Source organism: Sus scrofa, chromosome 3 (genome assembly GCF_000003025.6).
Source record: "Sus scrofa isolate TJ Tabasco breed Duroc chromosome 3, Sscrofa11.1, whole genome shotgun sequence".
Taxonomy (NCBI): domain Eukaryota; kingdom Metazoa; phylum Chordata; class Mammalia; order Artiodactyla; family Suidae; genus Sus; species Sus scrofa.
This window is the reverse complement of record NC_010445.4, coordinates 110,819,467-110,844,686: the sequence shown is the minus strand read 5'-3', so window position 1 is coordinate 110,844,686 and position 25,220 is coordinate 110,819,467. Positions and strand designations below refer to the sequence as shown.

Here is a 25,220-nt window from a genome sequence, read left to right as displayed (position 1 = left end):
GAAGACAACATCGGGGCACACCCTCTCCCGGACCTCCCTCTTCCCTATTTTTTCTTTTTCCAAATTCGTAACAGTCGGAGTTTGCCTATAATGCACGATCATTCCTATTAGATGCGTCCTAATTGCCCAGCGTAGAGGGCCGGAATGTCTTGCCTGGTTAATTTCGTCTTCAAGGCTGCTCCTAACAAATTAATTGCAGGGCCGAAAAAGGGAGGGGGGAAGCAGTGGGCAGCCAGCCACGGAGGGGAAAATAGGCAGGCCGGCCCCGCCCGGCGGCGCCGCGCCGGGCCAAGGCCCGGCCGCAGGGAGGCGCGGATACCCTGCGCGCCCAGGGCGCCCGCTGCTCCGGGCGGCGCCGCGGAGGGCGCCGACGACCGCGCGCGGCCGCACCCTCCCTGCGAGCGGCTCTGCGCGCCCGGCTCCCGGCCTCGCGGTGGCGCCGCGCTGAACCGCCCGTCTCGCTCTTCAGGACTGTGATTATTTTCTAAAACCCTGCGCAGGGGCCCGCGTGGCCGCTCTCGGGGGCCCCGCCCCGCGCCCCTTCCCAGGGCGGTGGAGAAGTAGGGAGGCCGTGGCGCGCTCTGGAGCCGGCGAGGGAATCCCTCTCCCTCCACGTCACCCGAAAGCGAGGGAACCCGCACGCGCGTCCTCTAACGCAAATGACCATCTTTGGCAACAGGCGCCGGTGGAACAGACCAAGGGCGCAGGGCCCAGGGGGGTGGGCGGGGGTGGGGAAGGGCCGGGCTGCCTCGGGTCCCCCAAACCGCGCTCACAGCGCTCCCACCCCCTCCACCTCCTTCCTTCCTCGCGCAGGGTGTGCGGCTGGCGTCAGCGCGGCCGGGAGCCCGGGCAGGGAGGGGAGTGCTGCGCCCGCCTCCTCCCGCGCCTCTTCCTCCTCTTCCCCCTCCTCCTCCTCGGCCCTCTCCCTCCGCCTCCCCTAGCGCTCCTCCCGCAAGGTGGAGTCTTGGGTTGACGTGAGGTACAGGGGCTGGAGAATAAAGAGTGGAGTTGAACTCGTGCCATTGTAGTGACTCATCTCGGGCAGAGCGCTGGGGCTCCGAGCGAACCAGCGAGCAAGCAAGCGGCGCTCGGCGGGGACAGAGAGAGGGAGAGAGAGAGGCGCGGACGGGCGAGGCGGGCCCGTCCGGGAGCGGGCGCCGGGGAAGGGGTGCAGGTCCGGGCGCCGGAGCCGCCGCAAGGGGAGCGGGCCCGCGTCCCTCTCCGCGTCAGCTCAGCTGGAACCCCACGGGCCGCGGGGCGGGCTGCCTTCACCTAATCAAGTGTCCCTGCCGCTCGAAACTCCGGCGGCGAGTCGGCCACAGGAAGTTTATTCTCAGCTCCTTTTCTAAAAGGAGGAAATAGAAGTTTCTCCAAGCGGGCAGCCTTTCTTTTCGCCTTTTTTTTTTTTTCTTCCTTTTTTGCCCTGTCTGAAATTGGGGGCCCCCAGACCTGGCAGGCTTGACTCGCCGGGCTCCTATTCTTTTTTTAATTTCCAATTTTTGATTGAGCCGGCGGTCCCGGCTGGGCTCTGATTGCGCGCGGGGGCAGGAGGGCGCGCGCAGGGGAGGGACCGAGGGACGCGCGGACTTTTTAGAGGGAGGGACCGGGTGGACAACTGGTCCCGCGGCGCTCGTAGAGCAGGAAAGAAGTGCAGCGCTCGGCGCTCGGGGGGCACTGTTCTCGGAGTGCCGCCGCCGAGGGGGAGAAGCCCGGGAGCGACGCTTAGAGCCCCAGGCGCGGCCGGCAGGGAGCCAGCGCGCAGCTGCCGGTGCGCGGCCGCGGCGAGGGCGGGGGAAGAAAAACACCCTGTTTCCTCTCGGGCCCCCACCGCGGATCATGTACCAGGATTATCCCGGGAACTTTGACACCTCGTCCCGGGGCAGCAGCGGCTCTCCTGCGCACGCCGAGTCCTACTCCAGCGGCGGCGGCGGCCAGCAGGTAGGTGCGGGCCCCGGGTGCACCTGGCGCCGCGGGTGGACCCCCCGCCTTCCTCTCGCCAGGACTGCCTTTTTTCCCCCCCTTTCTTTTCCCTTTCTTGATTTGGCGAGAAAATTCTTGCGGCCTCCATTGTAAGTTCTAGATTTTCATCTTGTCCTCCTGACACCTCCTTTAACCTTCCCCCATCCCCCGCCAACACTTTTTTTTTTTTTTTTTTTTTTTAAACTAGAGCGGCGAGTGGGCTGGAGAGCCAACAAACCCTCGCCTTCACACTACATCCTATACAGACAAGCTCCTGGAATTGCAGGGCCTTTTCCCCAGGACCCTGTACCTCTCTCGCAGGAACCCCGTGGTTAGACCCCCCTCCAAAAAAAATCTTTGCACCCACGGGCACCTCCCGACATCCAGGGACCTTATTCCTGCGAAAAAGCCCTCTCTCCTTCGGTCTTCGTTCATTTCTGAAAGAACTTGGGGACTGGGAAAAATGGGCTCCTTCAAGTAATCCGGAGCGAGGGCGAGGGTTGTCGCTCTGGGAATCAGGTGCGAAGGTCAGGAAGGAGGAGGTCAGCCTTGATTGGCTCAGGCTGCGCCTTTCTCCCCCGCGCCCATCCATCTCCTGTTAGGGTCACAGAAGGAGCCTGCACAGCCGACCAGAAGGGGCGCCTTGGGGGTCTGGGAATATCTGGGGCCAGGACGCCTGCAGAGAGGGGACGGTGGGGGGGCGGTGGGGGCGGTGGATGAGACCTCGCTTAGGCTCCTGGGTGGTTCTGGAAGCCGGAAAACAACTTGTTTCTAAAGCAGGCGGACTGGTTTGCACCAGAGGGATTTTGCCTGAGATCTGTGTGTCTATAAATACCGGAATAAATACCAGAAAGGTGCTGCTGGGTTGGTGGTGTTCGTGGGGTGCCTGCCCTCTGCAGCCACCACTCCCCCCCACCCCCCGACCCCCACTCTTGGGAGGGAGCTGGCTTAACCAACAAGGTTGCTGGAACCTGAAGCCCGCCTCGGTCAGGATCTGCAGAGTCTCTAGGCAAGTTGGCTGTCTCGAGTTGCGCTGGTAAGATGATGATGGCTTTGGCTTCTATAAGCCAGCCAACCAGGAGGGCCTGGGGTGGACTTCTGGGGAGGAGGGACCCTGAGGGAGAATAAAATGGAAAGGGGGCTCTCTTTGGTATCTGAAGAGGGGTCTCTTATTCCAAAGTGGTTCCCCATACCTGGTGAGTCCTTAAAATGGCTTTTCTGTGTCTTCTTTTTACCTGCCCCGGTGTCCCCTTTAGCACCCCACTGTAGAGAACCTGGTTGGTGCATTGAGGGTACGGTCAGAGCACCCCTAATACTGAGCACTAAGGTGATGCATTTCAAGTCTTGTCCCAAAGTGTTTGATTTTTGTTTGCTCTCCAGCCCCATTGGTGGTTTGTATTGAATCCAGATATCATTAAGCAGCGGGTGGGAGTCATTTATACCCATTCCCTCAGTCTCCATTTCCACAGCACCCCCCCCCCCCATCTCCGTTCTCCGATGGGAAGGGAATCTTCTGATGTCTCATCTGCTCTTTTGGCTGCTGTTTCTATGGCAGTCATCACTGAAATGTTACAACGTCGCCGCCTGGCTTTGCTCAGACCCTGGGGCCTGGATGGGAAGTCCGACCGGACATCAGTGCCCCGATTGAATAATCTGTGTCACTAGGGCTTTGAGCCCAGGATGCAAGCGGAGGCAATTCCCTGTTTTGGAAGAAAATCAGACAGGAAACCAGTGCTAGGAAGAAGGAAGAGAACTCAGTCCAGCAGAGTGTAATGGGGCCTCATTACCAAAGCAAAAAGCAGCTGTTGGCTAATTCCTAGCATGCTGCAACACATGAGGATTTTGCAATTAGTAATAACTGCTGCACGGGGTTCTTGCATATATGCTTGCCCATTCGGCCCAGCAGCTTGAGTGAGGCACCTTTCAAACCGGAGGGATTGGCAAGGTAACTCAGCTTTGGATGAGTTTCTTGGCCTGTCCACTCTTGGGGGGTGGGTGGGAAGAGGGGAGGGTTTTCCCATCATCTCTCTGACTTGGAGCAGAGCTGTTCTGTGGTCCTAAGGACTGACGTGAGAGGTTTTTGTTACTTCACAAGTCTGGGCTACGACCCCACCCAGGCTCAAGGTAACTTTATTACATACCAGATAAAACCTGTAATCACTTTATTTCTCTTAGCTTCCTTTACGGGGAGAGGGAGACTTTTCCTGGCAGTTAGGGATGGGCCCTCCTCCTCCAGTGGCGTCTCAGTGGACCAAACCATGTAAGAGGGGTCTCTGGTTTTACCTTGGGCGAGTGAATATTATTTTTTCCAGCTTGCTTTGTTGGTGGGGTCTAATATTCCTGAGCAGTTTGTTGCTGTCCACCCCACACAGGGCTTTCTTCTCCTCTCTCACTTGGTAAAGTTTGATCTTAACACATGGCCAGGAGTCCCAGGGACTTGGGGGGAAGGGGGTGCAGATAACTCTTTGTTAAAAACCTCTGTTCTTGTATATGGCAGGAACTTGAAGCATGAAAAATATTTCCTGTTCCACTTATAGTTTTAATCTCAAAGGTTGGTCATGGGTGATTCTGATTTGTCACTAATAGTTGCACATACCTTCCCCTCCTGGCTTTTTCTTTTTATTGCTGTTGTTGTTTTTTCTCTCTCCTAACTTTCTTAGGAAAACACCTCCCAGATATATGCCCTGCCTGGCTGCTCGACTCTTACGGTTTCAGGCCCTGAGCATTACGCAATCCAGCCAGTTACACAAACATAGGTCATTTCATAACTTGTTTTCATCAGCTGGGCTCCCTTTTTAATGAAAAAACAAAACAAAAACAAGACCCAAAACTTTTCCAAGGCTGCCATTTGTCTGTTCCTTGGATAACTTGTGAAAATAAATCAAAGGGGACAGTTCCTTTTTGGAATCAAGGAATACCAGACTAGCTCTCTAATTCCACAAGCATCCTTTTCCAAGAGACAGACGGACAGACAGACAGACAGACAGACACACACACACAAAATTCCCCGGAGTGAACTTTTGCCAACTGTACCAGGCTGGGACATTCCTCACATCAAAGAACTTTTACCAGAAATGACTGTGATTCCCAAATCAGCCCCAATCACACCCCTCTAGTGCCCCCTACAGGACGTTCGTAGAAGAACTATCTGGGGAATGTATTTTTCCAGCCCCAGAGTGTTAACTTGGTGAGTTTTCAGCATTCCTAGGATTTTTTTCCTTTTAATTCAGGACAAATGAATGCCATATATTTAACAGTGATTAACTAGGAGCTGCTTGACTTCGAAATGCGGTGTCTTTGCTAGTTTTGTTTGAGCTAAATAAAACCTGGTCAAAAAAAGGGTGCTTTTTTTCTTCCCTGTTTTAATGCCTGCTCTTTACTGCCAGCACAATGTCTGCAAATTCCCAAGGCTTGTTTTCTTGATATTATTTGTATCAGGACACTGGGAATTGTTTGGGGAGGTGGTCTTCAGAAGGGGTGGGAAGGTGGGAGGTGTATATTATGGGTCTGGTGGGTTTTTTTTTTTTTTTTTTCTTTTTCTTTTTGCCTTGATCTTCCAGATGTTGTAGATTAGGATCAAACAAAATCTTATCCCAGGAATTTGTCTGTTCCGCTGATTCTTGGTGGTGGAAATCAGTGTCACTTTTTCATCAAAGTGAATGGGGTGAAACAGCAGTCATCTATTGTCTGGCCGCTCCTGTCCAGACCCCTGAATGCCTTTCCATTACTTTATTTCTGGCTACCTTATTATTCAAGGCGAGCGTAAAATCAGGAACTTCTCTTTTTTTCTTTTTCTGTCTTGGTACAAACACCCTTGAACTTACGCATCCAAGTGACTGTGGTCCCCTTTGTCATTGTTCTTCGAGGAGACTAAATACTTATTTGAATGCTGTGGCTATTAGTCAGCCTCCAAAAGGCTTTGCAACACCCTTCTCTGGAATTGCCTTCAGCAAATTCTTTTGAACACCCTCCCTCCTAACGTCTTGGTCTTTGGAGGGTGAATTTGATCCTTGGAGGTTACCAAAAGGTCTAACATGTTAGGAACCAGGGGTGCCGAATGCTGAGGTCTGGGTGATCTGGCTGGGTCCAAAGCAGAATGGGACCCCTTGAGTCCTGCTGGGCTCAATCTCAGGTTTTTTCCTGGGAGAGCAGTCACCCAGACAAGGCACACCAAAATGGGCACTTGCGCCAACCGTATCTTTTTTTTTTTTTTTTTTTTTTTCTCCCTCTGTTGGACGGGAATAAAGGCACTGATTTGGAGAATTCCAGAGGCTAACTTTCTGGTCTGTCTGTTGAAAGAAAGAGAGCAAATTAGCATCCTTACTTTGTGGATATGTCTCATCTGTGTTGTATGTGGTGTCTATTGCTGGCCATCACAGTTCCAAATGACAGCAGCTGCCCTGATTGAGGCAAATGTATCTGTTCCAACCCCTGCCTGGTAACTCTACCCCTCCTCGACTCACTGGGCCAGAGAGGGGAGACGTGGCGTCCTCTTGCCCAGCACTGTCTTGCAGCCTGTCACAAGGCGGTGACTTGGCCACGTTCACCTGCTGTGGCTGTGAAGAAGATGAGATGGCACGCCCATCCCGTGGAGGGCAGAGCTGTGCAAGGATGGGAGGGGGTGTATGAGGGTCCTCAGAATAGTGGAGAGAGTGCCCTTGTGCTTTGGAGTGGCGTTTCTGGCCAAAAGGGGCCCTGGGAAGAAAGCTCCCGGGGAACCTGGTGGATAACTGTATGGGTCACCTTCTCTTCCTTGCTGGTTTTCACCGGGGCAGGTAGGTGAAAGAGGGTAGCAGGGTTCTTTCGTATGAACCTGACAGGAGGCAGATCACCGGAGGGAGTGTGTTTGTATATTATAAAGTTTGAGGAACTCATGAGTTACTAGTAACCCTTTCCATGGTGACCTAAGTGGCTTTCCTTAGAAAGGTCAAAGGTCAAAGGGATGTCCAGGGCAGAATCTGTGAAGATGGGCTGAATTCCACATAGAAGGCTTTGGTGAGAAGTAAATGCATAAACTACTATTTGAAACTGACAGCCGTCATAGAAAGGGTTTATCTACTTTGATAAACATTTAGTGACAACAGAGAGCATTTGGGTCAAACTGGACCTCCACAGGGATATTCGGGGGCGGGGGGGCGGTGGTGGCACAGAGAGGCAGCATTTGACCTGCCCTCTCCTCTTCCCCGGAGCCAGTCTCCTAGGATGTTAGAATTTTCCTTTTCTTGTGCTGGGAATCTAAAAGAAAAAAGGGTTCTTAACAGAAAGAACCCAATCTCTTCCCAGACACGCATAATCATTTCTGCTTGCCTGCCGAGACAGGTCAGAGGTATTTGCGGGGTTCGTGGCCCAAGCGCTTGGTGGCCCAGTCAAGAATCAATCCGATGGGGAAAGGCCCGGCCGAGAGAAAGGGCCCTGCACCCCAACCCTGACTCCCATCTCAAATGCCACTTCTGCCCAGCCAGGAGTTTCAGGGATAAGCCCTGCCCCATCCATGTCTGCAGGAAATGGAAGCCCAAACCCTACTTCTAGACCTTTCTGCAGAAGGCCATGGTTGTGACCCTTATTTCTGAACCCAAGGCCCTGCAGCATTTAGAAAGATCATTTTCCCAAATTAGCAACTGGGCGGCAGGGACCTCCCGGACCTGACGAAGCTGGGGCCCCATGTTCTGAGCGCTCCTTCTCAGAGACAGTGGGAGGGCACACGTAGTTACTGAGGGGCCCCTTGACTCCCTTAAACTCACGATGCTTCAGGATAGGCGATTTTGCTGCCCAAAGACCCACAGCAAGGCTTTTAAGGGCTCAAATGTTGGCTGCAGGGTCTGGAGAGTCAAGCTGTCACATGAGCATCCAGCCCTGACTCCTTGGTTAGAGGAAGAGTTCTGATGGTTTTGCTTTCTCATTTCTTCTCTTTATTCTTTTCCCCTCAACCTGAGCAGGAGAGATGAGCCTGATCCTCTAGGACAGGGGTCACCAAACTATGGCCCAAGTGTTTCTGTAAATAGGGCTTAAGAGAGCCCAGGCATGCCCGTTTGTTTACATGTTGTCTGTGGCTGCACTCACGCTACAGTGGCCAAGTTGAGTCGTTTCGACAGAGACCTTATGGCCTGCAAAGTCTAAAATATTTACTATCTGGCCTTTTACAGCAAAAGTTTGCCAAACTGCTCTAGGAGGTCGGTGGGGGCCAATTTGTCCTTTTATAGGCATTCTTGCCCACCCAGGAGTCAACAGGATGACACAGTTAAATAAAGCATTGGAGGCTCTGCCAGGCTGGAATACCACACGGCCATCCAGCGTCTTCAGTCCTGCCTCCAAGCTCCCAAGGGGGCTGGAGAGACCCAGGGGAGTCAAGGGAGGGCCTTGGGTTGCCCCCTCTGGCCCCGACTCTGGGCACATACGTGGTGCCCTAATGCCTGCAGCTGGGAAACCCTATGTTGGTTTCTTTTCAGTGTTAACCCCCTTTGCAAGGAACGGTGATTTAACCCCAAAGTGACGTTTGACTGATTCTTGGGTCTGTTGGCAGAGAAGAATGCCAAGCTCAAACGCCTAGGCTCTCCGCTTCAATCCTACCCTAGGGTTGCTTTCTGAAAAATACCTTCGGACTTGAGACAAGACACATCTGCCAGATCTCACTTAAACTCTTGTGTGTGTGTCTCAGAGAGGCTCCTCTTGAGACTGAAGCCTTCTTTCTTGGAGCCCCTGTCCCCTCTGGGGATGGGGCATTTGTTTTCTTTGCAGTTTAGAGCCAGTGTGTTATCCAGATGGCTTTACCTCCCTCTGAAACAAGCCGTACGTGCATTTAGAGGCAGTCATTACCTACTACCTTGTTTTTATTGCTGTCTTGTTTTGTCTAGACCAAGCCATTGCTGCAAGGAATCTGGCCGATGGCCGGGCACCGCATTCTGTAGACCTGCCGTCACAGAGCAAGTGGACCGGAGGGCCCCCGAAAAGGGCTGAAAGTCAGCTGCTTAGTCCTAAGGGATCTTGGTCTCTAAGCTTTGCTTCAGGGTTTTTGCTTCCCTCCCCTGGCCTGAAGTGGGAGCTCTTTTGTTTGTTGGAACGAGGAGTGAATTTCTTGGGTGTTTTCCTGAAAGGAAGGTGCTGACAGCTCCCCCACGAAAGTGGGGGTGGGGGGTGACGTTAGTACCTTTGCGCTTGGATGCCTTGGGCGTCCTTCAAACCCAGAACCTGCCTTGGGGAGAGAAACGGAATAAAAATGTTGGGTGCTTCCCAGGACCGGGAAGCTGGCGGTTCTCCCTGGAGCCACCCCTCTCGCATTGTTGCTGCGCAGACCTTTCCAATGAGGATGGTCGTGATGGTGAAGATGCTGCCTTCTGCTCGCTGGGAGCAGCAGTTCGCAACCCTGGCTGCACATTGGAATCTCCCCAGTGTTTTTTTAAAAACACTGTATCAGAACCCCACCTCACAGCAGGGATCTGGGAACTCTAATGGTGAGGCTGGCTCCGGCATTGGTGTTCTCATAAAGCTCCTTGGAATAGTCTAGGGTGCAGCCAAGCTTGAGAACCATTGGTGTGCTTTTATAGCCGGTGATTACACGTCGCTGCTTACTTAATCCTTGGGCTAGTGCGGTGAGGTTGGTGTTCTTAGTCCCCTTCCCACATAGGGAAACAGTGTTCTTTCTCAGTGATTTGCCAAAGTTCCTGACTCCCTCCGACCCAGCAGCCCCTAGTAACAGAGCTTCCTGGGCCTTAGTGCTCTGCTCCCGCTCAGCCGCTCACATGTCCTCCACTCCTGCCTCCTCTCAGCCAGCCCTGGATGTCCATCTTTCCTCCTGGAAGGTCATTTCCCACTTGGCTCCTTCTGTGTTCACTGCACCCTGCCCTCCTTCACACACACACACACACACACACACACACACACACACACACACACACACACACACACACACCATACACACCTGCTGCTTTTCAGCCTGCTTGTGATAAAAAGCCCCGTGGTCTTTGCCTTGGGAGGTAACTCACAATCCATTCATTGCACTGAGCGGCTAGCCTCATGGGTTCCCAGAAGCCATTGCACTGGTGACTTCACAGAATCCCAGGATCCCTTGCACTGGGTAGCCCTCCTTGTGGAGTCCCAGAATCCCTTGCGCTGGGTAGCCCTCCTTGTGGAGTCCCAGAATCCCTTGCGCTGGGTAGCCCTCCTTGTGGAATCCCAGAATTCCTTGCGCTGGGTCACTCTCTTCACCCAGCACTCTTGGCCCGGGGCCCCAGGGCAATCTGGGAGGTGAGGCAGCCACATTCCACCCTCCAGACTGGGGTCAGGCAGCTGGCAGGGAGTGAACAAGGAAGGGTTCCCAGCTAACCTCAGCAACAGTGAAGCTTCACTTTATTTGTACAAAGAAACCCAGATGTTGTCACCAAGGGCAGCTGCCATGGCTGCTGATGCTTCTAATCCTGGTTGGTCTGATTGGGCCGGAATAGGGGGAATGCTGCAGCATCCATGCTAACGGCAGGGGGATTTCGTCTGGGGTCCGACAGACCTGCGGAGCCCTCTGGGTGAGAGAAGGTCTTAGGACACCCTTGGCGGGATGCCCCTGAGTTCTGAGAACAGTGCGGGTGGATACCAGCCCTTGGGGCTAGATTTCGAGGTAGGGAAAAGCAAGGCTGCAGAAGCTGGTGTAGCTCGGTGTTTGAAAGATCTGGCCTCTTTGTCAGACTGCACTGTGTTTGAATTCTGACTCCACTGCTTATTAACATGCAGCCTCGGATAAGTTACTTAATCTCTCTAAGCCTACATTTCTGCCTCTAAAATGGAGATAATGGTAGTTCTTACCTCAGAGGGAGAATTAATGGCATAATCTAGGTTAAACACTACCACTACCACGGCGCCCCGTCCTTTAGTAAGTGCTCAGTAAATGTTAGTTATCATCGTTGTCATCATTCTATCCACCAGGGTGGGGAAGAAAGGGTTTGCAGGACCTTTTGAGGGAATCCGAAATCACGGGAGGCTGAAGGTTCCAGGCGGGAGCTCTCCCCTGAAAAGTCCGGACGCAGGGGATCTTTCTCTTCTCCCTCCTTCTAGCTTTCTAGTAGCTGCCCTGAAGGAAGGTCAAGCCCAGCGATGGAGGAGCCTGGCCCATTTTAGCTTTTCTCCTCTGTCATCATATCATCTTATATTTTAAAAAGAATGCTTCCTGCAGCCTGTTCCAGGAGAGCTCTTCCACGTGGTTTGGGCATAAATTAAGTGACTGGGAGAGGAGTTCCCATTGTGGCGCAGCGGAAACAAATCCGAGACTATGAACCATGAGGTTGCAGGTTCGATCCCTGGCCTCGCTCAGTGGGTTAAGGATCCAGCGTTGCTGTGAGCTGTGATGTAGGTCGCAGATGTGGCTCAGATTCCGCGTTGCTGGGGCTCTGGCGTAGGCTGGTGGTTACAGCTCCCATTCGACCCCCAGCCTGGGAATCTCCATGTGTCACGGGTGTGGCCCTAAAAAGACCAAAAAAAAAAAAAGTGACCTGGAGAAAACTCTGAGCCAGCAGCTCCAGAGTTTCCCAGACACACCTGTGAGCACAGGTAGATAGGAATGTAGATAGGTGGAGAGAGACACAATGTGTCTGCCCCAAGCAAGGTGGGGCTGAAGGTCAAGGACAGCAAGGGGAAGTCTGTCTACCATTCTAAAGTCTCGTGGGTTGGAGGACAGCTTTTCCTGGTGGGGTTATGGCCCCATCATGAACCCGTTTGGAAAGGAACAACAGCAGGCTACGAAAAGCTTCCTAGGGATCTCCGTGGCTCCCAAGCAGTTGACGGGCACATCTCAAGGGATCCTAAGATAATACCCTGGAGAATTGGCAGGGGACCCAGAGGCTTGGGAGGCCTGCTCTCCTGCAGATGCGGGCATAGCTGGCCTGGAGGGCTGCAGAGAAGGCGTCCTGAATGGGAGCTCCTGGGGACCACCTCTGTCCTGGAAGTCATTAGCGATACCACCACGTCCTCACTGAGCCAGTTGGGGATGGAGTTTCCAGGGCCTCTGTCCGCAAGCAGATCTGACATGGGGGTCCCAGGAATAGCTAAGTGTCCTGACCTTGCTGCCCCACCCTGCCCCCAAGGCCCTGATCCTCCTTTCTGCCAGTTTTGACCTCCTGGCTCTGCTTGTCCTGTTCTGCAGTATTTATGGGCTCAATCTGATTTTTTCTCCTCGTTTCAGAAATTCCGGGTAGATATGCCTGGCTCAGGCAGCGCCTTCATCCCCACCATCAACGCCATCACGACCAGCCAGGACCTGCAGTGGATGGTACAGCCCACAGTGATCACCTCCATGTCCAACCCATACCCCCGCTCGCACCCCTACAGCCCCCTGCCAGGCCTGGCCTCTGTCCCCGGGCACATGGCTCTCCCAAGACCCGGCGTGATCAAGACCATTGGCACCACTGTGGGCCGCAGGAGGAGAGATGAGCAGGTACAGTTCAGATGCCGAGTCGCGGCTGTGGCTTTCAGGGCCTTGTGACATGGTGGGTTTCTCTGAAGACTGGAGGGGAGCAGGATCGCTGTTCTGGGGGCACTGGGATGGAGAGGGAGTGAGAGACCCTCATCGTCGGAGGCAGAGCTGGAGGAGACCTGCGCGGCAGGCCTGGCTCTTTTGTCTCGCCCATGTCTCTTAGAATCTCTGAGCCTCCGTTCCCTCCGCTGCCAAATGGGACTAGTGTCTTGCTGGCCAGGACTTGTTGCGGCTTGAATGAGATCTTGGTGGGAAGGCACGTAGGGAGGTGGTGCATCAGCACGTGGGCAGGACTGTTAGGACCTGTCTCGGCGGTGTCCTTCTCTGATCCCTGGCAGAGGGGACCCCAGGACAAGCAGCCAGTGAACCCTGGCTGGGAGCCTTTTGGGTTAACCCTTAACTGTCTCCCAGTATCTGGTATGGATGAGACACCCAGCAGTCCTGGGTGGTACCTCTCAGCCGACAGTGTCTACATCCTACCCACCCGCCCCCGGCCATGTCCCAGACGTCCAACTCAAGGGGGGAGCCCATTGCACGGGCCTGGGATGCCCACTCTGTAAGTGCAGGGACTCTGGGGTCTTTGGAGTCTGCGCAGCTGCTTGAGCTGCCCAGGGCAGTGAGGGGAGGGGGTATCAGACATCAGCAGCCATTTTTTTTTTCCCCTCAAGGGGTTCAGCTTTGAGCAGGAGTCAAGCTGGCTGGAAGGGATGCCAGAAAGGGGGCGGGGCCTCTGCTTTCTAGGCAGCATCCACCCAACCCTCAAAAGGCGCATCTCCTGCATCAACAGTGAGCAGGGCAGGGATGGCCACTGGCTCCCCCAAAGAGAAATCAGTCATGCATCATTCCAGAAAGGACGGAATGAGCCTTCCAAGAGCCGCAATCTGTCTCCCAAGAGATGCCACAGCCAAGGCTGGGGCACAGCTACCTGGGGCCACTTGGCAAGTGAGCAGGGAGGTGTGGCCTAGAACTAGGCGCCTGGATTCCCTGTGTGGCCCTCTTTCTACAACCCTGTGCCACGGCGAGTCCAGGGGAGGGAGCTCCTTGAGCAGTAGAACCCCTTTTGCCAATGGAGGATTGCTTCACTCACAGCTTTGGAACCGCTCCCCATTTCAGCCACTGGCCGCCTCCACTCTGGGGTCCCCAGGTCCACAGTGGTCCCCTACAAGGACCTTTCAAACATGGTGCCCAGTGGAATCCAGTGTCACTCGTCCCCAGGACGCTAAGCATGGCAGGATTGCTGCTCCGAGGTCCGGAAACTTTCACAGGAGCCCTGTTCCTCGGAGCACACGGCTGGGCCCCGTATCCACTGCCTGTTGGTTGGTTCTCTTAGGACCCTGTGCCAGGGCAGCAGGTGTGTGTGAGAGACACTAAGAGACACAGCTTCCGGTTGCTGGCAGACTGCTGCTGCTGGGGCGAGCGGCCAGGATCCCCCTCCCTGCTGCCTTCTATACTTGTCGTTGTAAATATTACAGGCGTTCCTGTCATGGTTCAGTGGTTAACAAACCCGACTTGTATCCATGAGGATGTGGGTTCGATCCCTGGCCTCGCTCAGTGGGCTAAGGATCCGGCGTTGCTGTGGCTGTGGCGTAGGCCGGCGGCGACAGCTCCTACCAGACCCCTAGCCTCGGAACCTCCATATGCCGCAGGTGTGGCCCTAAAGAGCAGAAACAAAGAAATTTACAGTAGCCATCACCCTTTATCAACATCCTTCCTTCAGGGAGCCCGGGGTGCCCAGCTGTATAGTCACCCATGGTTGGTTTCTCCCTGTATGCACAGGACCCCCGAGGGAGAGCCAGGCTTATGAGGGGCTCTTGGGTTGGCAGGATGACAAAGCAAGATGTGCTGAATCGTCTTCATTCTTTTCTGGGCCTGGCTCACACCAAATTTAGAACGTGTATATGGAAGAGACTTTGGAGCTTTGGAGACTGGCTTTTCAAATGATCCTTCCACACCCATTTTATAGATGAGAAAACTGAGGCCTGGCGAGGAGCAGGGCCCTGTCCAGGGTCACACAATGAGTTGGTAGCAGAGCCAGGACTGGAATCCACCTCCTCTGACCTTCAGCGCGGGTGGTTTTCCCACCACACCCCCTAGGCGTGTCCTAAGACAATCTGTCTGGAGAATTTCCTTCCTTTTTTGAGAGAGAAGGAGAAAGCCAGGAGCACTTTTTCCCCTGTCAGTGAGGACTTTAGACAGTCCTCCAGGAAACCTAGGCGGTAGCATCCTGGAACCTTGGCCCTGTGGGTTCCTGATTCTTAGGGTCTTTTCTCTGAAGCTCACTTCCGCCCTTCGGGCCTCCCCAGGGGGTGGGGGGGCGGAGCCTGTTAACAGGGGCTGGGCCGGGGGCCTCACTGCCCTCCCCTGGAACCTGCCCTAGAGGCTCCTTGAGGCCAGTGGTGGTGACTGAGGAGCGGAGGGTGGGGGGTGGTGTGTGGCTTGTGGGTGGCTACATGGCGCTGCTCACCAGCTCAAGCTGTAACTGTGTTGTCACCGCCCCGGAACCCTTTCTATGCCAAGAGCTCCCACAAGTTACCGCCGCACACCTCACCAGGCAGGGGAGAGAGTCCAGGGCAACTGGGAGGGCAGACTTGGTCCCGGAGCAGCCAAGGGGGACGGGAGGCCGAAGAGGACCGGAATGAGCTCTCCATCTTTTCTGTTTGTGGTCTCTGGGTCTCCAGTTGAGGTGCTGCTCAACTCAGAAAAAGCACCAAAGAGAAGACCTCTGAACTGCGTCTCCTTCTTTCTAGCACTTTCTAGTTAAGAGAAGATGCTTACCTTGCGTCTCATCAGATCATCACAGTAAACGTTGTGGAGGGCAGGGCAGGTCCTCTTTATCCCAGTTTACACACGGGGTCCCCCTGGAAGTGCCACTTCTGTGTTTAGCTCCCAGTCTGCCCGACCCCTCTTAGAAGAGAGACTGGGGAGCCCTTGGCAGCCCGGGGAAGCAGGAGGGGCTTGGGGGGAAGTGGAGCCACCGCTCCCACGTGGGACTCTTAAGGCTGATCTTTGGAAGGGGCCTAAAGACCAAGAGGGGTGCTACCAGCTGGATGCAACCCCCCTGGAGGCTGCACAGTGAGACTCTGCCATTCAGGACCTCACAGCAATACAGCTGCAGGGAGCGTCCTGGGGACTCTGGCCCGGACTGTGTTCCAGGATGGGCTTCCTCCCTCACGGTGGCTGGCACTGCGGGCAGCATCCTTCACTGGGGCCGCTTCTCTCTCCGCCCGCCCGCCCGCCCTCCAACGTGGCTTTGGTCTTTCCCCCACGTGTCCCTGGAGGGTAGGACTCAGTCTCATTCCCCTGGGAATCGTCTCAGCCCCCCGGCTGCGCTAGGCACACAGTAGGTGTGCATCAGTGTCTGATACCAGACGGGGTGGTCTTTCCTTTTGAAGTGCTTTCTGCCTCAGCCCACTGTCTCCCCATCACCTCTGGGGGGCTGGCAGCCCCTCCCTGGAAGGGCTCCATTAGTGGGCAGCGCTGCTGCCCTCTCCTGAAGTGAGCTGTGGGGGCCCCTACCCAGCCTTGTTGTAAGGAGCTAGATCGTAAGCCCTGCGAGGGGATTTTGTTCGTTTGGCTCGCTGATAGTTTAACCCCTCAAACGCTGCCTGGCACATAGAGAAGGTGCTCGTTCGTTGGTTGAACCAGTGGATGGGGGTGGGCAGCAGGGTGTAACCCACCTGCGGGCTCCCCTTCCTTTTGCTGGTCCTGACAGCCTGCACCGTGCCAGGCACACTGGCAAGTCATCGGGGTTGAGCTGTGAGCAGCTGGCAGAGGAAGCTCGGGGTGTGGTGGCATCCTCGGCCCTCCCTCTGGCGACCGAACATACCCCTCTGGGTGGTTCTTCCTCTGGGCCCAGCTACTTAATCAAATGGGGATAATGAGGCTTGCAGAGCAGGCAGAGTACTGGGGAGGAGTAATTAGGCAGAGTTTGGAGGAAGCTGCTTAGCTGGGTGGGGCCAGGCCTGGCTGGCACGAGGGGGCTCTCTGGGGAAGCCGTCCCAGCTCATTCTTTCAGGCCTTGGCACTGAGTCAGGGCTGACATGATAAATGCTGCTGTCATACCTGGGCTGGTGAGTCCCTGACCCGCGGCCGTCCTGCTCTCCCTTCGAACCCATGACACCCCCTTCCAGGGGGTCCAGCTCCAAGTGTTGTCGCAAACCAGCAGTGAGCTGCGTGTCCTGGGACCTCTGAGCCACGCTCCTCCTGCCTCCCTGCCCCCGCCCCGTCCTGGAAGGGCTTCTTCCCCTCCTTAAAATGCGGGTAAAAGCCAAAAAGCTGGTGAGCCATTTACTCAAGCCTGACCGCGATCCTTGCCCTTGACCTCTAGCTGTCCCCTGAAGAGGAGGAGAAGCGTCGAATCCGGAGGGAGAGGAACAAGTTGGCCGCAGCCAAGTGCCGGAACCGTCGCCGGGAGCTGACGGAGAAGCTGCAGGCGGTGAGGCGCTCTGCTCGGGGTGGCCACCGAGCAGGGACCCCGGGGCTCCTGGCCCTTCCCGTTCCTTGCCCTGGTGACCTACGTATGAGTCCATGCACACAGACCCATTCCTTCCTTTGAGCACACGGGTCAGCCCTGCCCTGATTAAAGGGGTGTCGGGGGTGTGGCCTTGAGTACCAGCCTCAGCCCCTTTCTCCCTCAGCGCCCAAGACCTGCTGGGACTCCTGGGTGAGGGATGGCAGAGGCTGCCAGTCTTACTGGGCCCTGGGAGCCCGGGCAGGCCCAGACCTGCCCCCTCCAGGGCACCTTGCCCAGATTCCAGCTGCCCCCCATGCCCGCTGCAGCAGGAGCGGTCCAGCCTAGCTTTAGCATCTTGTCTGGGCAGCAGAGACACCTGCTGTCTGGGGTCCTTCACCTCTGCAGCGGTCTTGACGCTCTCTGGGTCTCATGGGAATGGGTCACGTGCAGCTGAGCTGTACTCTCTCGGGGTTTTCTCATCTCCTTTGTGGGCAGGAGGGTTCCCCGCCTCTGTTGTGAGCCTGAAGCTGTCACTTTGGTACCTCATTCTGCCTTTGTGAGTCATTCTTTCTCCCCGGCTGCCTAATTGCCCACACCTGGGGGCCCGTGGCCCTGCGTGTCCCTCGCAAATGCTTGACCCGATCAGCGTCTCATAACCTCCCTCCAGAGCCCAGCTCTACGGGATGGGCCGTGGGCCATGGGGAGGAAGTCCAAAGCCAGGACTGGCTCTCCCCGGGGTGGAACCATTTTCAAAAGGAGAAGCGAGAGACTCTGTCGGTGGTCCTTACCGTGACCAGCCAGGCCGGTGCTCTGGAGCTCCCCATTACCTGGCATGTCCCATTACTTCATTTACTCCTCCCAGGTACCATCCACCTGCCTCTGCTCCGCTGTGTCCACCGCAGAGCCCCTGCTCTTGGGTCTTGAACCTGCGCTGCGTGAATTCCATGGCACCTGTAGTCATGTGCCCTGGAGGTGTTTATAGAATCGGGAGGATGGTTGGGGGGGGGATTCTCTGATGCCAGGTGAGGTGGATCCCTTAGTGACCAGCACTCCACGAGGAGACCCCCTCCGGAGCCCACCCTGTCACTGACCTTTCAGGGACCATGCGCCCTGGGTCTACCTGGGCCCTCCTCCCACCAGCCCCAGAAGAGTCTGCCCTCCGAGGCCCCTATGCTTTCCTTTCCTCTCTCCCCCGAGAGCCTCACACCCTCACTCCCCCGCCTCCCCACGACCCAGCCACCAGGCCCGTGAGCCACATCCTCTACAGGAAACCTCTCATAAGCTCATGACGTTCATCAGACCCTTGCGATAGATGGAAACTTTTTTTTTTTAACTCCGGAATATGCTGTGCTCTGCGTAGCGAAGCTCTGGCCCATCATGCTGCCTGGTTCTCAAAGAGGAATCTGTGTTAGGGAAAGGTGGCGAAGAGGCTGGTGTGACACACATGCCTTTTCGTCTTCCGTCACTACCGCCTCCACGTGCATTTGCTGCTTCTCTGGCTTTGTGTGACAGGAGGGGCTGCGGTCCTTGCAGTGGGTCCCTGCCATCCTCACAGGCCTGCTCAGGCTGTCCGGGGTCTCCTCTGTTCAAGCGCAGGGGCTGAACTGGATGTTTGCCCAGGGTTCTGTGAGTCCTGAAACATATGCTTTTTACTGGGAGCCAAAAAGGGAAGAGGAGCTAGAATATGATCCAAAGGGGATGAAGTGAGCACTTCCTACAAGCCAGGCGCTGTCCGGGGCTCATGTGCGCAGGCAGAAACCTCCACGGCCACGTGGCTTAGAGCTTAGTGTCTCTGTGTCCAGAGTGAGCTACAAGAAGGGGGTGGGGCAGCTGCATGCCTTCCCCTCAGATCTCACTATTACTCACCCCTCTGGGGTCCCAGGGGGCAGTCCTGCCACCAAGGCAGAAAGTGTAGTGGCATGTCGACTCTGGAGTCAGCCACACTGGGGTCAGATCTGGGCAACCCTACTTGCTTGCTCTGTGACATTGGGCAAATGATTAAACCTCTTGGAAACTCAGTTTCCTGATCTGCAGAATGGGTTGCTGATAACACCTGCTTCAAAAAACTGCTACATTGAATGAGAGAATGCCTGTGAAATGCTTCACACAGTGCCTGGCACAGAGGAAGTGCCCGGTCATGGCAGCTACAATGGCTAATTCACCCTTCCTCTAAGCTGACTTTCCTTTTTTTTCTCAAACTGTTACTCCTTTGGCAAGTAAAGGAACCTTGAAGCTGCAGGTGACTCCGAAGCAGTGGGCTGTGAGCGGGTCCTCTGAGGTTCTGGTCGGTTTTACCCTTTTCACCTGGGTTTGACACCCCCCAGCCCACCCCCTGCTGTCCCTCACCCACCCCTCTTCCCCTGCAGGAGACAGAGGAGCTGGAGGAAGAGAAGTCGGGGCTGCAGAAGGAGATTGCCGAGCTGCAGAAGGAGAAGGAGAAGCTGGAGTTCATGCTGGTGGCCCACGGGCCTGTGTGCAAGATCAGCCCTGAGGAGCGTCGGTCCCCACCGGCCTCTGGGCTGCAGCCCCTGCGCAGTGGGGGCAGCGGAGGCGTGGGCGCCGTGGTGGTGAAGCAGGAGCCCCTGGAAGAGGACAGCCCCTCATCCTCGTCCGCGGGGCTGGACAAGGGCCAGCGCTCCGTGATCAAGCCCATTAGCATCGCTGGGGGCTTCTATGGGGAGGAGCCCCTGCACACCCCCATCGTGGTGACCTCCACTCCTGCCATCACTCCGGGCACCTCGAACCTCGTCTTCACCTACCCCAGCGTCCTGGAGCAGGAGTCACCGGCGTCGCCCTCCGAGTCCTGCTCCAAGGCTCACCGCAGAAGCAGTAGCAGTGGGGACCAGTCATCAGACTCCTTGAACTCCCCGACTCTGCTGGCTCTGTAACCCAGCTCCCTGGGGGGGTCCTCGACACTGCCTCCTTCCCAGGGACCAGCACCTTCCAGCGCTCCAGGGCCCTGAGGGCAAGAGGGGACCCTGCCGGAGAGCTTCCTGGCTCGGGGGAGACCCAGGTGGGATTTGGCGGTGAGGCATTGGAGGACTTGGATGGTCTCTTGAAAGCCGCAAGACCTCCTCCCTCGTTCATCCTGCAGAGCAAATCCTGTTTCTTGAAAAGCCTTGGAGAACTTGGTTTGGTGGACTCGGCATCTCTCTGGCTTCTGAAGAGCCTGAAGCTGGTGTGGACCGTTCCCGCCCCTTTCTCGTGATGTGTCTCTGGAGTGATGGTGTCTTTCCCGGCCCCACCAAGCATGCTCAGTGCCTTTTGGTTTCACCTTCCTTCTATTTACCCCTTCCTCCCCCCATGTCAGTTTCACTTCCTCTTGGTTGTTGTCAAATTTGCCATGACATTTCATCTGGGTGGTCTGAATATTAAAACTCTGCATTTCTGGAGATGGGGCAGCAGGTGACTCTTCTGCTGGGGCTGACTTGTCCAGAAGGGGACAGTCAACGTGCAATACAGAACCTTCCCTCCCCTGACACTCCCCGGCCTGCTACCATCTCCAGAACCACCGGCAGGGCTCCCTGGGCTCTCAAGGAGATGCCACCACCACCGGGAGGCTTGCAGGACTCTTCCTCCCCATCCTCCGACACAGCTCTTGGAGGAGTGGCTTGGCCAGAAGACAGGGTGTGAGTGAGACAGCCGGGGCACAGATTGGGTTTGCCAAATGCCTAATTACCCGGGCATTTGGAATAGTGCCAACAAGCCACACAGGCATCCCAGCAGGCCTCTCTTCGCCTGGTGTCTTGAGTAGGACGTCGCCTGTAATTACTGCCTCGGACCCTTCTCTCCAGACCAGGGAGGCACCGCTCCCTCCTGAGGAACCACTCCACGTGCCTGCTCCGCCCTCCACCCTCCCGCACCTGCCTCGCGGGGTGACGCACCTGCCTCGCAGGGTGACGCCACCCATGGAGGTTTAATGAGCGTGGGCTGGCCTCTCCCTACATTGCTGCCATGTGGCCCCTCCCCAAGCCTCAAAGGCACCCCTGCTGTGGCTGCAAAGGCTGGGGGAGGCAGTTGGGTGGCCGGTGCCCCAGCACCTGCCTCTCACCTCTCAGTGAGGCAGCCGGCCTTTTCTTCCGCCTCCGGTCATCTGCTCCCTGATGGGTCTAGCGCTTTCTCTTTTGCACTCCCCTGCCCCTCCCCCTAGTGTGCTCCTCAGGTCGGTCAGCCAGCTGTGAACAGCTGGCCAGAGCTGTGGCTGTGGCTTGCAGCTTGCTTACATGCCATTCCTGGGGCGCGGGCGCTGAAATCGGGGCTCTGTTGCTTCCCCCTGCAAACAGCAAGCAAGTCGCCCCCTCCCATGGGGTGGGGGGTGGGGAAGGGGTCCGAGAGCACAGCTCAGCCGGGCTCCCTGGGATCCCCTCCTCCCACCCCTCTGAGCCTTTTCCTCCCCAGGGCTGATCTTCCAGAATTGGCCTCTGCCAGGCTAATGCTCTGAGGGAGACCCCACCATGGTGATTCAGCTCTAGTGATCATTGTGTGGTCATTTAAAACTATATAGGTATTATTTAAATCAACCCAGTGGGGGTTAAATCTCAAAGCTGGTCTTAGGGGGATGGGGGAGAGAGAGAGAGAGGAGAGCAGTGACACAGTTGCTCACCTGTTCCCTTCGCACACCCAGGCTGGCACGCTGGCCGGTATTTAATGTCCATTAGCTACTTACCATGCACTAGACACTCAGAGTGGAACAGCCGTGTGCCTAAAATACACAGCCCGCTGTGCCTGGAAGTGACGTGTTGGAGGGATAGGGCACACAGAGGAGATGAAGAGAAAAGGGTTTTGTCCCCAGATGCTTTAAAGATGTTATTTCCCACATTCCTTGGCCGTGATGTTGCCTTCCCAGTTTCCCAGAGGTTCTGGGAAGGGTGCTTCTAATAAGGTGGGCAGTTGGCTTTCCCGTTTCAGATTAAAGAAAGATGCAGAAGTCAGCCAGGAGTGGTAGGAGACAAACAGAGAAAACTGGGGTGCGCTCAGCTCTGAAAGGTTTAATCATCTCAAGTGGTGTCTGTGGCCAGTTGGGAGCTATTCCCTTCTTTTTGCATATATATATATATATATATATATATATATATATGTATATACGTATATATATATATATATATGTATTTCTTGAATGAGGCTGCTTTCTTGTGTTTTATTTCTCAAAGTCCCTTTGTGCCCCTCTTTGCACAGCACTGATCCCAAGGTAGGTCCCAATCTGTGACTTGGGGCCAGGCTGGACATTCCTGAGACAGAGTCTGGCTTTAGTTCAGATTTCAAGCTACGGTGACTTTGGGACCAGCAGAAAGCAAAAACCCAGGCACCCAGCAGGATTTCGAGGCTTCCGAGCTGTGTTTCTCTTCAAGACCTCCTAGCTTTGTTCTAGGAGGTCCTCTGGCTTCCCCAAAGCCAGAGGTTATTTGGAGAAGGCTGGATATTCCCACCAAACTCACCAGCATATCCTCAGTTCCTTTCTTCTGGCTGGTTTTCCAAGTTCACGCCTGACGCCAGGATTGCTGCTTCCAGCTCTCTGGCTCCAGCTTAGGGAGCTGCTGCAGCATGGGGGCCTCTGCGCTTGGGCAGAGAGCTGCTGAGCTTCCCCCGTGTCCCCAGCCGTGAGGCAGCTGGTGTGGACTCCAGTTGGGCTGCAGGCAGCCCTGGGCCGGCATAGGGCAGGTACTTCTTGACAGCCTGGTGAGAAACAGTCCCCTTGGCCACCTGGCTGGCCTCTCTGGGAATAGTCCTCTTCCTGGCCGGGTGGATGGGGACGGCTGCTGACACAGGAAAGAGGAGATCCCAGGTGAGGCTTAGGAAACTGCCAGAGCCAACCTGAAGCAGAGACTCCACTGGGGAAGTTTTCAGAAAGAAATCATTGTCCTGCCTGTGAGATAGGCCAGGCGGGTCCACCGTGGCCAGTCACATGAGCATCTCAAAGCCAAGAACCATCAGAGGCTACTGCTTCCCTTTCTAAGGCGCTGGGGAAAGGGGCCTCCTCTCTGCTCCCCCTTGGCTTCATTTTAAGGATGAGCTCAACTTAGAGGCATTGGGACTTTTCTTCCCATTCCTTGATGGACCAACAGTGCTGCTTGCACTCTCGGCTTGTAACTTTCAGGTTGATTTCTGCCCCTGATCAGACATCCATGTGGCTTCTTTAAGAAGACAGCACCTCCTATGTGCCAGGCACTGTGTTAGGCACTTTTATATATACATCCCCTCTTTAGGATGAGACTAAGTGATGGGGACGTCCCTTATTAAAGGCCCCTGAGTAATGGATAAACGAAAACACTTGTGAGAAGGTCTTTCTCCAAAGAGCCAAGGCAAGATTGCCTTTGGCCTGAAGTTTGTTCTCAAAGACCCACCCCCTACAATAGCCTCCCCACGCTGAACTTCTTTTCCCTGCCATGTGCTCTTTTGCGCTCTTGAGGTGGTTGGAAGGGTAACCTGAGTCCTTGTGGACTTTGTGGACCAATAGGGTATGTGGGGCGTGTAACTTTCTTTTAAAAACTTAAGTAAAGGGGTCTTTGCTACTTTCTGCTTGTTGAGTCTTCTTGGCATCCAACCTAAAAGCCAGCATCTCACTATTTATTGACAGGGTGTGTGTGTGTGTGTGTGTGTGTGTGTGTGCACGCACGCCTGTATTTCTAGGTGTGCCCATGTCCTCCTGCAGCTTTTAAAAAGAAAACCCAGTTGCCCCAGTACTAATTTGGTATCTTCTCATGCCTAGTCTAGTATTTTGGCCGTACGTCCCCAAACAGTTTTAATTTTCCAGGCTGACATGTTCAAGAGGGGCTGGGTCACATGTTGAGCGGGGTATGGGAAGGGGAGGGGGAGAAGACGTTAACATTTATTTTATTATTTATTTGAACTGTTTACATCTTTGTGTTGCACCAAGCCTGAATAGAAACAGATAGCATTAAAATGCTCAGTCCCTCTCTCCCTCTCTTCCTTCTTTGTAATTTTTTAAAAATTAGCCTAAGCATCATTAGGCTAATGATGCTTTTTTTTTTTTTGGTTTCAAAAATGACTCGTGACTTGTGCTGTACAAACTGTATAAAAAAGGTTCTGTTTTTAAAGATGGACTGTCATTTCCTCGGGACAGTGGTCACTGAGAAGTCTCCATTGTAAGAGAACACAGCAAAAGGTCCTGCCCTGTTCCTCAGAAATTACTCTCTCTGTATGATTAAAAGTTTATTCCATTTATTTTAGTGTGTGGTTACTTGATGTCGAGGAAGAAAAAAAAAAAATTCGCCTTTGTATAAAGACTAGGTATCAGGGTGTCTTTTCTGTAGCGAGAGCTGTATATATAGTATTTTGGTATATAGTGGAAAATCATAAGCTTTGTGCATCTGTATTTGAGGTATGTTGATGATGTGGGGTAAAGATCCTGGAGGCAAAAAATAAAAATAAAAATAAACGTCGTACAAGACTCTATAGCTCAACGGGGAAATTTAATTATCTTTCTGAGCACCTTTTTTTTTTTTCCTTTTTTTCAAGTATTGGTAAAATGGTCCCACTGGAAAGGCTTCTAAAGAGGCCTCTCCAGGCAGGACTGTGAGCTCAGAAATCGTCGTGTAGTTTTGAAAATTGAGGAGTAGCTTGGCTCTGAAGCATCTCTGGTGGTTTTGTTGTTGTTGTTTGGTTATTTTACTGTAACACAAGCCTACAGTATTTGCACTAAAGAAAGCTTGTTAGAAAAAGCTTGCTGCTATGGAGGAAAGAACATATTACAACTTTTTTTCTGTGGTTTTTTTTTTTTTTTTTTTTTTTTTTGGTCAGCTTTTCCACTTTCAATTGAGTAGCATTTTGTAGAATAAAATGAATTAAGATTGAAGAGCCTCTGATGGTTGGTTTATTCTGTCTTTTCTTCCCAGCTCTCCTGTCGCTTCTCTTTTCTTCTCCTGGACTTTTCTACCTTTGGCCCCGTGGGCAGAGTTGGTCTCTCTGGTGGGAGGAGGGGAGCAGGGAAGGGCTCCCGGGGAACCTCATTCTGCAGAACTGGGAGGCGAGCTACTGGGAAGGGCCTAGAACTTTCTCGCCTCCTTTTTGTGCTTCTTTCACCTCATGACCTCACCAACTCCTCCCAGCCCCTTTTCCCACTTCTCAGGGCCTGATTCTCAGCTAGCTGCCAAGTACTGCCAAGGGTGAGCCACCAAGGGCTCATGGTGCTGTCCCTTCGTGGGGGCATTTTGTATTTTGTTTCAACAAGTTTGACTCTGGAAACCCAAGAAGCTTAAGAAAAAAAATTTTTTTTCAGAGTTCCCGTCGTGGCTCAATGGTTAATGAATCTGACTAGCATCCATGAGGCCACAGGTTTGATCCCTGGCCTTGCTCAGTGAGTTAAGGATCTGGCGATGCTGTGAGCTGTGGTATAGG

The 25,220-nt window shown here is 54.5% G+C and overlaps 1 protein-coding gene across 3 annotated transcripts; it reads left to right on the top strand.

Annotated features, from left to right (window-relative positions):
• Positions 1,784–24,284, top strand: FOSL2 (FOS like 2, AP-1 transcription factor subunit). Of its 3 annotated transcripts, none has more exon segments than NM_001315740.1 (4): positions 1,784–1,938; positions 12,122–12,373; positions 16,740–16,847; positions 19,232–20,140. In NM_001315740.1, coding segments are annotated over 4 exon segments (984 nt in total). In that variant the 5' UTR covers positions 1,784–1,836; the 3' UTR covers positions 19,754–20,140.

Coding starts and splice junctions, on each gene's coding strand:
- FOSL2 (XM_021085708.1), top strand. CDS start 12,137: ATGCCTGGCTCAGGCAGCGCCTTCATCCCCACCATCAACGCCATCACG. Junction 12,374..16,739: donor GCAGGAGGAGAGATGAGCAG/GTACAGTTCAGA, acceptor CTTGACCTCTAG/CTGTCCCCTGAAGAGGAGGA. Junction 16,848..19,231: donor TGACGGAGAAGCTGCAGGCG/GTGAGGCGCTCT, acceptor CTTCCCCTGCAG/GAGACAGAGGAGCTGGAGGA.